Source organism: Oryzias latipes, chromosome 1 (genome assembly GCF_053564925.1).
Source record: "Oryzias latipes strain Hd-rR chromosome 1, Olatipes_Hd-rR_3.1".
NCBI classification, from domain to species: domain Eukaryota; kingdom Metazoa; phylum Chordata; class Actinopteri; order Beloniformes; family Adrianichthyidae; genus Oryzias; species Oryzias latipes.
This window is the reverse complement of record NC_136237.1, coordinates 11,400,621-11,412,979: the sequence shown is the minus strand read 5'-3', so window position 1 is coordinate 11,412,979 and position 12,359 is coordinate 11,400,621. Positions and strand designations below refer to the sequence as shown.

The window sequence follows — 12,359 nt, the reverse complement described above, 5'->3', positions numbered from 1 at the left end:
AAGGAAGCTACCTATGTGTCACTGCCAAATCTGAGTCCCTCATTGGTCACTGTTCAGTGTTGTCGCAATTAGAACCTAAGTCCAACTTCCAATTGACACCCATATTGTTTGTAGAGCCCGCGACTAGACTCCAAAACAATGCGAGTGTTCTGAACGCGGGAGCCCGAAATCCAACTTGATGTGTTTACATAAAGTTTTCATTGAAAGGGGCTGTTTAAACGCAGGTTAACACAGCCAGTGTGTGAGTAAGTAACCTGTGTTACTGCTGTCCCAGCTCTCTTCAGATCATTGACCATTTCCTCCGTTTAGGAAAGTATTTTCCTCTCTGCTTTTAAGATCATTTGTTTCTACCAAGTGAGATCTTGGGTGGAGCCCCAGATGGAGAGAAATTGTCAGATCTAGGTTTCATCCAGATTATGGTCAGTCTCAGTAGAGAGGTTGCAATCTTAAATTGTGTCAGAATTCCCACCCTAACCCCTAACTACTAAAAAACTATATAGTGCCGCACCATGTAGTGACCTGGATTTTAAAAGCAATTCGGACACCTTGCTCACTACTTTTTTTTTTTTTACGGTGTATATGACGTCATCGATTTCACGGGGTTAAAATCTAATTAATATGAGCGTTTTGTGATGATCCGAGGATCGGATCAAAACAGGTGTCATTAACACATGCAACAAGTGGAGGATAGAAGAGGTTCTTAAAGTAGTAATACAATCTTTTCTCATTTGATAGAGATAAATATTTATTTTCTGCACCATTTTACATTTTAAAAAATAAATTAATAAGAAAAAAAAAGTCCCACACCTAGGTGTGCGAAATTTGTTTTCCGCATTTGACCCATCCCCTGAGTTGCAGACGAGCCACGCTCAGGAGGCAGCAGCGTTCAGGATCTTGCCCAAGGAACCTCACTGGGTGATGTTAATTGCTCACCATTGATATGATAATTACCCCATTACCATTGCTCATTCCTTCATTCCCCTCCTGGGAATTGAAACCTGGATCCTGCGTGGCAGCCTTCCACCTTACCAACCGAGCTACCCAGCAAAATATTACTATAGCAAAAAATAATTGCACAAATTGTTCCGACGCAATGCATCGTGATCCATATTCGCCGTTCTAGTGAGCATCGATGCACACTGGTTTTTCACAGAGACTTCTCGGAAAATTTTTTGGGCACTGTCTAGGACAGTGCTTCTCATGCCAGTGGAGGCGCGCAGTAGTAGCGGTTTTAGGCACAGGTAATATGGGCGATTGCCCGGGGCGAAAATTTAATAGGGCGTGGCTCAGTGCTTGGAAAAAAATCTGTGCCACTGTTGGTTTGCTATTATCTGTTACATATCAGAGTTTGTAACAGCCTGAAACTGTGAACTGCTCCGTGGCACCTCCATAAATTTTTCATGGGGGTGGCCGGTAGGGGTCCACTTTAAATCTTGGGGTGGCACACAAAAACCGTGAGCTATATTTTTAAAATTCATTCTACTAAACATGTAAAACAGCCTTTAGAAAACTAACAGAAAGTTCAATGACTACTGATATATTTTGATTTATTGTGTTTCTATTTAATGCTTAGGTGTGACTGCTTTGCTGTTCGGCTCTCGACTAGGAGATATCCATAATAAACAAAAAGTTTAATCAGTTGTTCTAAACAATACAGATCAGGTGATCTAAAGTAAAGACCTACAGAAAATATTTACCAGGTGTGAAAAGAAATGTAGTTCTTTGGGATGTGTGTGTGGGTGTGTGTGTGTGCATGTGTCCGTGTGTGTGCGTGTGTCCGTGTGTGTTCATGTGTCCGTGTGTGTTCATGTGTCCGTGTGTGTGTACTGAAATCGGTGCTCGAAGATGCAGGAACGGAGGGGGGAGCACATGTGAGTGTGTGGAGCGCGGTCAGTCGCCGTTTTGGAGTTAAGGAAAAAAATAATAAAGAAAGTTCCACTTAATCCTTGTGCTATCTTAGATGACCCCACCCTTACATTGACGTGTTCTCCCTACCATGACAAAGGTGGATAAAGGTGGAAAGATTTAATGTAATCCATGGACACCAGTGAGGATCACAAATCATTGAAGAAAAAAGGATCAGCGCACTGTCTAATGGGTCTAGATGACCCAACTCCCAATGTTAAAGTGTCTAGGATAGCACAAGGGTTAAAGAACTGAGACTGGTTCTTTTATTAAGCCGCTCCGGAGGCTCTGAGGGTTCGAACACGGAAGTGAACCCCGAAAGAAGATCAGCCTCACCGTCTTGTTCTGTTCTGCATTCAGCGGCTCGTCTTTAGCTATAGATGTCTGCGCACGCAAAGGCAGCAGGTAATGCAGGAAAACAGCATAAATAAACAATCCATCATTTAGAAAAAAATCTGCACAATGTTTTTTTTACCTGTGTCTTCAGACTAAAAACTTTAAATATATTGGTGTTGCTGTGTTAATGTTTCAGATCAATTTACATTTAATATTATTTAGAGATTGAATTATTTTCCTCAGCATCAAATGGTTCAGTTGGTCAAAATGTTTCTAGTTTAAATAAGGACTGACAGATTTTTTTATTTCAGGAACTTTAAGCTTCTTTCTGTTTTAGACTAGAACAGAGTTTCTGTGGCAAAATAAAGTTAATATTTGTTTAAAGTTGATTTATATTGCTTTTTTGTTTTGTCAATGTTAAAAGATACAATTTTAGGTATACTTACACATTATTATAGATACTAAACTATATATTGTCAGCGCGCAAGTGTGTGTGGGGGGAGCGAAAAAACATTTTCTTTTTCCTAGGGGGGGCCTTGCAAAATATAATTGAGAAGCACTGGTCTTGGGCAACAAGTGTAGGATAGAAGAGGTTCTTAAAGTAGTAACAGAATTTTTTCTCATTTGATAGAGATGAACATTTTATTTTCTGCACCATTTTACTAATTTATTTTTTTTATCAAACAATGTGATCATTTTTTTTACATTCTGTCTCTCATAGTTTAGTTTTTATGATGAACATTAAAGACCAAACTCATCTTTTTAAGTGAGACGACTTGGAGAATCTCTACCTACCACTTTTGGCTTCTCCCATCAGGGGTCGCCACAGCGAACAAGTCGCATGGTAAATTTGGCAATGTTTTACGCCGGATGCCCTTCCTGCCCTTCCTGACGCATCCTTCTCAAACTGGGCTTGGAACCGGCAGAGGTAGAGAAGGGAACAGGGAGCAGCCTGGAGTCGAACCACGGACGGAAGGCGCCGCAAACCAGCACGAGCTAAACTGGCTCCAGTATGTTTTTCATAGTCTATTTTCACACAACGGCGACTTTCATTTAAAAACCACTGTCCTGCAGAGATTAAACTGAAACAGGGAACAGAATCTACTAATATGCACACAGAAAAGCACTTTAATTTAAAAGAAAACACCATGCTGTACTTTGTGGCTTGTAAATATTCAACCATTTTCTTAACCCACAATATCCCTTTAGGAGTCACTGGGGTTGCCAGAGGCTGTCCCAGCTACTGTCAGATGAGGGCAGGGTACACATATGACAGGTCGCCAGTCTGTCGCAGGGCACACTATCCCTCCCACATGCACACCTGGACAATTTAGAGTTACCCCTTAACCTATGAAGTATTTGTGGACTGTGTCTTTTGACTGTGGGAGGAAGCCGGAGTGCCCAGAGAAAACTCACACAAGTGTGTGAAGAACATGCGAACTCCACATAGAAAAGTCCCAGCTGGGATTTGGACCAGGACCTTCCCACTGCACCACAGTTAAACCCTGCTTGTAACTATAATATTTTTAAGATTTTTTTCAAACTTGATCCTTTTTAAAAGTTGCTTTTCATGTGATATCACACACAGTGACAACTTCTCATTGTATCAGCTTTGAGGTAACAAAACATAAAAAAACTTGCAAAAACTAGTACACCTGAAGTTTGATTTATGAAGTATACTTCAGTTTAAGCATAGAAAGTCTAATGTAGACCCTGTCCGTGTAGTGTAGGAAGAAGGCTATAATAACTGAATACTTCCTCAGACGAAATTGGAACATTTTATGGTTAAGGTACGTTTTATAAATAGGATATGAAACATAAACTTCAAGCTTACTGCCTCACTTTTAGTATAGAATTAGTACACTTATAGTAGACTAGTAGATTACTTTTTGCTAAGGGAACTCCCTGCTCCTTTTGTAACCTACCTCTGAAAATCTAAAATGTTTTTGAATGCTTAGTTGCAGGAAGAGCGTTTTGAACTTTGAACATACTTTTTTCAGTTAAATAGTTTTTATAACTTTAAATAATTCAGCCTTTTGTAATGATTTTGGTGCGTGAGGCACTTGCCCTGGTTTGTGCCTGGGGTTGGGGGACGCTTAGGACTCCTAGGTGGAAGTGTGCTGCTCTCTGGGTGGGTGACATTCGGTTGCATGGAGGACAGATTACCTCGACCCCAGGGTCTGGGGGGCCTTGCCACCGTTGCCTCGCCTTTGGCGAGGGTCTTGGTTTGGGGGTGACCGGGCACTCCCCCTCTTTTGTTTCCCTTTCTACATTCCATCATCCTCCACAGCAGAACACAAACACTCACCTGGGCACAGGTGCCAGCTACCCTTTGCATAAATAGATTATGTGTTTGCATACAGGAAGAACTCGTGCTTGGCACATGTTTGTTTTTATGCATAAGTATGTGTGTGTTAGCTGTACTTGTATTGTGTACATGTTGACATGAACGTGTGTGAAGGTTTTGGGACTAACAGGTATGATTGTAATATTAGAGTGTGTATGTGGAAAGGCCCGACTCTTTAAACTAACATCTACATTTGACATTAAAAATGATAACTCTGTGCCTCTATATCTCAACTTACTTCCTCTTATTCTTGATCCTCATTTTTCATCCTCCAACTTGTTGACCCGCACCCTTTTTTCCTTTTATTTTGTATCCTTATCCCCCCATCTTTAATATCCTACCCTCCTTCTGTCTCTTCTCTTTTCCATCAGTCCAAAAAAGAAATGTATGGATGTCATTTTTGAACATGTTGCTCTTTATTTGAAACTACAGTCTGGATTCAGGAAGACAACCCCACCTCCCCAAAAAAAGATCAGTAATTCTTTGCATATTAGTCACAGAAGCTCAGGTTCCAGTGTGGATCATAGAAATGAGAAAAATGTGCTACATCATAAAGGAGAGAGCATGACAGTTCATCTGCTGACCTTCAGCTGAGGGTGGAAACAGACTCTGCTCATCAGATTTTATGAAGTTCAAGTGATGAAGAGGAGAATGGTTCTGTGTCTCAGTGTCTGCTGTGTGCTGCAGAGCTGCTGTTTGTTTAGAACAGACCGGTGGTCCTGCAGACAGTCTCAGAAAAGTTGGGATGTTTTCTTAAGTCCTTGTTTCACTCATACCAGAGGAACTGCAGCCGTCTGCCTCAACACACATGTGGACATGCTCTTCACGCAGCTCCATCTTCTCCTGGTATAGAAGACAGCTGAGCGTGCACAACAAAGCTGCAGATAAAGCTTCTGTTTATCTTCTGCTTCATGCAGCGAAACCTCAACAAGGGTCAACAAACCAATCTTAGAAAATCTGAGATCTTGATTAATGGATTTCCATGCAAGTCCTGAGATGACAGAGTCTTCACTAGTGAGACTCTAAAAACATTTAATGACAAATGTTGGCAAAGGCCCAAAACATGTAAATGTTTAGGCCTGCTTTAAAGTTTCAAACTAAGCGCTCATGTTTCTGTTGTGTGTATTGCAACATTCACACCGGGCTCGGAAACACACGTTTGAGAAACTGCTTCCAATGAAAAGTCCATGTAAACACGTGCATGCGCCAGTTTCCGGCTCCCGCGTCCAAATCTCTCACGTTCATACATACATACGGGAGTTTTTAAGTCCATTTTCAGGGTCAAAACACAAAAATCAATCATAAGGGAGAGGTTAATAATTGCAGTTTGTGCCCAAAGTTAATTATATGACACCATGTGTTTCATATGTCAAAAAAGAGCTGGGAAAGAAAAAGTCTGGAGTATGATTTGTGAGATTTGCACCACTTCACAATTTTGCAACAAGCCTCTTCCAACTGAGAGAACATGCACTAGAATAGGGCAGTGACCGACCTGTTTGTACACCATATGCTAAAAGCCCCTTCAAGAGTGCCCATTTAGCACTTTCTTGACCCTTGTGCTATTTTGGATGACCCCACCCTTACTTTGACGTGTTCTCCCTACCATGACAAAGGTGGAAAGATTTCATGTAATCCATGGACACCAGTGAAGATCACAAATCATTGAAGAAAAAAGGTTCAGAGCACTGTCTAGTGGGTCTAGATGACCCAACTCCCAATGTTAAAGTGCCTAGGATAGCACAAGGGTTACATCTGCCACACATGCCGGAGCGTAGGTAGCTTAAGGAGCATGTTCTCGGGAAGGTCAGGTCCAGGTCTAATCCTGCTTTGATCCTCGTCTACACTAGAGCTGGTTTCCTCAGATGGTCCTCCTGGTTTGGCATGTGTAAAAGTTCAACTGAACCAAATGAACTGTGAATGCAGGGGGACTTTCTACGGACCAAGGATAGGAGGAAAACCAAAGGCAACACAAACCAGTGCGTGGGCATTTTGACTGCGTGTCTCAGAGTGAGAGAGACTTTTAAAAACCTTCCGTCTTTTCTGGAAAAAGCCCTCCTGCAGGGTCTGCAGCACACCGAACTTTGAAATGTAAAAAAGAAGATGATGAGTTCATGTAACTGATGAGTGTTGGGCCCCCTCCACACGCATACACAGCTTGGGGGGGGGGGCTGATTGATGGCCTATCCCGGGGGGCCCCTGCTCACCGGGCCGTGCTGCCAGACACTGAGCTGCTGCCAGAGCTGGAGCCGCTGGAGCCTCGGTCCTCATAGATGGAAACCTCAATCTGTGGAGAGCCGTCAAGGAAGCAGAAGGGTCTGACGTGTTCACCTGTCCCACCGACCAGGTCAGGATCATTGACTGTACATGTAAAACTGGACCAATCACGAGTGACGTCACCCATAAAAAATGCCTTGCTTCAGGTTCCAACCATTAGAAGTCAATTTAGTCTGGATTTTTCTGTGATATGTCCTTAACCATGTTGGAACAAGACGTCCTCAGTAAGCAGTGATTGGTCCATCTTCATGTCTATGGTGCCCACTATCTCCAATCAAGAATGGGCATGTTAGAAGGCCACACCCCTTCCACTGAAAGCGGGCTCTGGAGAATCTGTCATAGCGTTTGACGCGAGGCCACCTACTTTTCTCGAGGCATCTGATTGTTCAGTTTATGACTTCAATAACTTGCCCTACAGCAAAAATATCCAGAAAAAAAATTGGATTAGCATGAACATGTTAATAAAGTGTAGCAGAACAAGATTATGTTTGTCTGTTCTGACAAATAGAATAATTGAGTATTAGCTGTTTATTTCTCTATAGAAGTCTATAAGATTTCTCTAGAATGGGAAGTACCAGCGGGTACTTCCTACTTTACTTCATTAGTCACTTCACTTTTGCTGTTTTGGATGTCTTTTTTTGCTGCCGCAGACAAATAGAATTTCCCCATCGTGGGATTAATAAAGTCTATCTAATCTAATCTAATCTAATCTAATCTATCTGGAACGCGAGGGGGGAGGGTTGCTCATTCCTGTTCTCATTTATTGTGGGGCGGCCGTAGTGCAGCGACCCATGATCGTAAAATTGCAGGTTCGATTCCTGCCTTGCACGCCCATGAGTCGAAGTGTCCTTGGGCAAGACACTGAACCCCACCTTGCCTCTGGTGGTAGGTTGGCGCCAGTGATCAGCAGCGGAGCCGCCACCAGTGTGTGAATGTATGTGTAACTGTAAAGCACTTTGGGCCTTGTAGGTAGGAAAGCGCTGTATAAGTATACGCCATTTACTGTCAATGGTCAGGATACCACCCGCATGCCTCTCTCTATGGGGTCGGTGATGAGCAGACCTCTGGGGGCGTAGATCTTCTCATTCTGCTCCTGAATGTATTTGGCTATCTTCTTCAGCACCTGACATCAGGGAGGGGGAGCAGAATCAGAAACAGCCGTTCTTCTCTTCCGCCCCTGAAGAACCTGAAGAACCTGACCTTCTCATATCGGGTTTCCATGCAGAGGAAGATGAGGTACGCCGTGGCGCAGGCCAGGCAGCCCTCCAGGTACGACTGCCCCCCAATTTTCTCTGCCTCTGCGTAGAAGGTGTTCAGCGTCTTCACGGTGTCCTCGAACAGCGTCCGCTCGATCTGGACTCAAACGCACAACCGAACAAACGTTTGGTCAAAGTGACACGAACGGCTAGATGCTTGGTGGTGGAGATGCAGGAAACTATGAGGAGCCGATAGCGTGAAAATGAAAGCTTGAGGGCGTGATGAAAGGTTTATTCTTCTCAGCATTCAACAAGGACCTAAATACCTGATTTTTTTTTTTTGAAAAAAATCAATCTCTGTGTATAACAAATAAAACCTGAATCCTGTTTAACTGCAGGTTTCCTCTTAACACTTCATGAAACCACAACATTTTCTCCATCAGCCTCTTGAAAATCTTTGAGAAGTTTAACATTTGGTCAACATTTAAATGTGATTTCAGTTTTTAGATGCTTATCAAAAGATTTGGATTCTTAATGTTGATGGTGTCTAAAAGTGAACCAGTAAAGAAATTATCGGATCGAAGGTTTAGTTACCCTTTTAAAAAAAAAACGATTAATACAACTGCTGCAGAGGGCCAAATGTTTTTGCTTGCCTGGGGCCCCCAATCTGAGAAGTAAAGTTACAGTTTACCTGCACCCAGGTAACCAACAGGACTGACTTCAACACTGTCAAGATTTCCCAGGGACAAACTGCATCTATGTTACCTTTTATGTGAGAGTTTGTCATTTGAAGGTGGGGGCAGGTCAGGAGGCAGTGTCAGCTCACCCTGCTCTCCAGCTCAGAGGGGAACTTGGTCTGGAACCTGCAGGCTGTCCCTTCACTGTAGTCCCTCTGGATGAAGACTTTGTTAGCCAGGGAAGCGCTGCGCCTCAGCTCCTGCAGGTTATGGAACTGATGGGGGGGACAGAGAACTGATGAGAAGCTCCCCCCTCCCCCAGGAGCAGACAGGCCGGCATCGACCCGCGGGTCCCGGACAGAACCACAGATCCATACACATGAAAGCTGATACGCGCACGCTGTTGCTCCAGTCCTTGTCCTGTCTGCGCGGGCGCGAGGCGTGGCCTCTGTCTGTGGTGCTGAAAGGGCTTCGCGGATTAACGAGCAACGCACGAGCACAACAGCTGCAAGAACGAGGACAGCGGGCACGAGCCTGTCACACTGCTGCGCCCCCCACCCCCGTGTAATAAAGGGACTATAAGAAGACAGTAAAAAGAATGAAAAAGCGTCACAGCAGCTGAGCCGCGCGCGCATGACCTAGTATGTCCGCGTGCACGATCGAAAAAGGGAAATATGTCTGAACGACACGCGTGAAGGTTGTCCTACCTCTGTCGCCATGTTGCCATCCGTGTCCGTGGAGAAGAGCCCTACACGACTACACAACTAGGTTTAATGGGACATGGGCGGGCAGAGGAGAGAGGGCGGGGTCTGTGACGTGTACCCCATTCATCATTCAGCGGTGTGTACTCCCGCGTCGTCAGCCCTAATGTGGGTCAGCGCAAACGTGCACATGCAGAAATAACGCACAGTGCTCCGTCCCCGCACGCACCGTGTTGGGACGGAGCACGAGGAGAGGTGTGTACAAGTCCAAATCAGCTGTGTCACTTTGCTCAGTGACGTCACAAAGTCACTTTGAAATATAAGGAACCCACTCATAAACAAGTGGAAAATCCTGGAATTAATTTATAGACTAAATTGTTCTTTTAAACTTTAATATGTCAAAGTCCCATCCTTTTCCAAATCTAACATCCGAACACGGTCACTGAATATTTTACTTTTACAATAAAAACGAAATCTTCTCCAGAAGTTTCTTTCCAAGGTTCCAAACTCCCATAAATATTTGGCTCTTGAAGGTCATTCTGTCAGTCATGCCAGACAGCTCAATGGGTTTCAAGTTATGAGATGGTGCTGACCACTCCATGTTTAGAAGTTCTCTATCTTTTGTTTTCTGTTAGTTTTGACAGTGTTTGATTTTATGTCTTGACTCATGATTTTGTAGGATATAAGGGATCATTTTTGATTTTTAGAGATTAGTCCATTAATTTTTGACAACAGACACCTTGTCTGAAATTATCCCACTAATACCATGGCCGCTAAATACATATTTGATCAATTATTAGTTCTTTAATCTAGATATTTATTTTATTTTAAATTGTTTTCGCCAAAAGAGGGCTACTTGGCACATTGTGGGACACGTTGTTATGGTAACGCCAAACTAACCTGCACCAATATCGTGCTTCTGCAGTATATACCCTAAACATCATTAAATATGTTGGTACTTGAAACATTTACTTTTAAATTTTGTTTTTCTCCTAAAGTAAAGTAAATATCATTTATATTTTTCTTGTTGCAGTTTCCTGGTGTGAAAATATTGAATGACACTGTTAAAGTTCAGGTTAAGGTGCAGTATAAGAGTGAGTTAAGTGCAGCAGAGAGATATTATTACTTACCCTAACCCTAAATTAATGTTTACATTTCTACACTTCAATCCTCTCCCTCTCTATTCTTATTTTCCATCTATTATTCTTATTTTATTTACCAGCATTGATTTCAGAATGAATGCAGAGGTCACTAGAGAGAGGGAGCAGCACTATGTCAACAGACTTTGGGTAATTTGTCAAAACATTACCCTTGAGGCGTCATAATCATCCCATCACAAGTGTGCCGCATTAGTTTGTGTGATGCACTAGTATGTTTGCCGGTGTTTTTGCTGCTCTCGTGTGTATGCTTTGCTGGTGTTTATCCTGCACTAATGCTTGTGCTGCAAATGAGATCAGCACACACTGATATGTGTCCTGCCCTGGTGTGTGTGCTGCACTGGTGTGTGTGCCGCACTGGGATATGTGCTGCACTAGTTTTTGTGCTGCGCTGGTGTTGCTGCTGCACATGAGGTTGTGTTACAGTACTGTTTTATATATTGATTTGATTTGTGTAGCGATGGTTTATGTGCATTAATGTGCTGCACCGATTTTTATGCTGAAAAGATGTGAATGTTGAACAAGTATATTTTCTTCCCTGGTCTTGGTGATACACTAACGTGTATGCTGCAAATGAAGTGTGTGGGCTTCAGGTTTGTGTGCTGCACTTGTTCGTGGTATTTGTGCTGCACAAGAGCTGTGTGTGCTGCACTGTATCTGTGCTGTTTATTAGGTGTGTACTACACATCAGATGTGAATGTTATACTGGTGTTTGTGCTGCACTGGTGCTTGGTACAATTGAGATTGTGGGCTGCACTCAGGCCCGTTTCTTGCTTCAAGGCGATTGCTTTGGGCCTGAGAGCTGGATGTTCAGCCTCTTGTGAGAAATAAAATTTTTTCACCTGTAGCTATTTCCGGCATTTATTAACCCCTTATATGCTCTAAAATGAAAGATGGTTATAAATAAAATAAACTGCAAAAATAAGCTGTGTCTGATATCTTTATTTTGTTTTTTGTCATCATTAGGTCTTTAGACTGCACTGTCACACAGTGAGGTAGGGCCGGCCACGCTGACAGGCTTTGAAGGGAATGATTGACAGCTGTAATCCAGTCCTGTTGACAAGACAATTAAAAACAAATCAAACACCATAACAGCATGAAGCTATCCCAGCTCTGCAGGAAAAAGATGCTAGAAAAAAAACTGATGAAGAAAAACGAGCAAAGGATAAAAAGTCATATTGATGACAGAGCTCACTGAAAAAAATGAAACCGGCTTTTTGTTTCCCAACCATAATATGTAGCTCTTAGCAGATTGTGGTTTAAGTGTGGGTGTTTGTCTGTGTTTTGTTGTTTAGCTGTTTTACTCTGTTTTAACTAGTAATTTATCCTGTTATGTTTATTTCTGTCTGCACCATGAGTTAGATTGTGGGAGAGGATGATGACCAAACCCCTGAAAGATAGAGGTCAGGGGTGTCAAACTCATTTTTACCGAGGGCCAGATCAGCATAGTGGTTGTCCTCAAAGGGCCAGATATAACTTATACATGGAACTAAATGTAATGAAAAATAAATGTAACTAATCATTAATGTTAAATAATTCATTATTCATTTAATATAACATTTTATAGTTACAATTACAGTGGCATAGAAAACATGTTTGCTTGTTACTCTAGCATAAATCCTTTTAAATTTTGTCCGCTTATTAAAACCCACATAAGTCCATTAATGAAAGATCAAACTGTCCAAGTGAATAAAGAAAAATAACTTGAAACTGAGCTAGAAAGAACATGTATTATAATGTAAAGTTTAAAAAAAAGGCTTCACACT

At 42.4% G+C, this 12,359-nt stretch overlaps 1 protein-coding gene across 1 annotated transcript; it reads right to left on the bottom strand.

Annotated features, from left to right (window-relative positions):
* Positions 1-4,985: 4,985 nt before the first annotated feature.
* Positions 4,986-9,691, bottom strand: golga7ba (golgin A7 family, member Ba). The gene is made up of 5 exons (XM_004066135.4): positions 9,443-9,691; positions 8,885-9,010; positions 8,063-8,215; positions 7,884-7,985; positions 4,986-6,872 (listed from the first exon to the last, which is right to left on the bottom strand). Exons 1-5 carry the CDS (start codon positions 9,452-9,454, stop codon positions 6,789-6,791), a joined length of 477 nt encoding a protein of 158 aa, XP_004066183.1. The 5' UTR covers positions 9,455-9,691; the 3' UTR covers positions 4,986-6,788.
* Positions 9,692-12,359: the final 2,668 nt, after the last annotated feature.

What these genes read in the sequence shown, in the direction of transcription:
- golga7ba (XM_004066135.4), bottom strand. An exon ending in TGGAAACCCGATATGAGAAG is followed by an intron (nt 7,986 to 8,062) that starts GTCAGGTTCTTC and finishes CCCTGATGTCAG; the next exon opens with GTGCTGAAGAAGATAGCCAA. An exon ending in TAGAGAGAGGCATGCGGGTG is followed by an intron (nt 6,873 to 7,883) that starts GTATCCTGACCA and finishes GGCTCTCCACAG; the next exon opens with ATTGAGGTTTCCATCTATGA.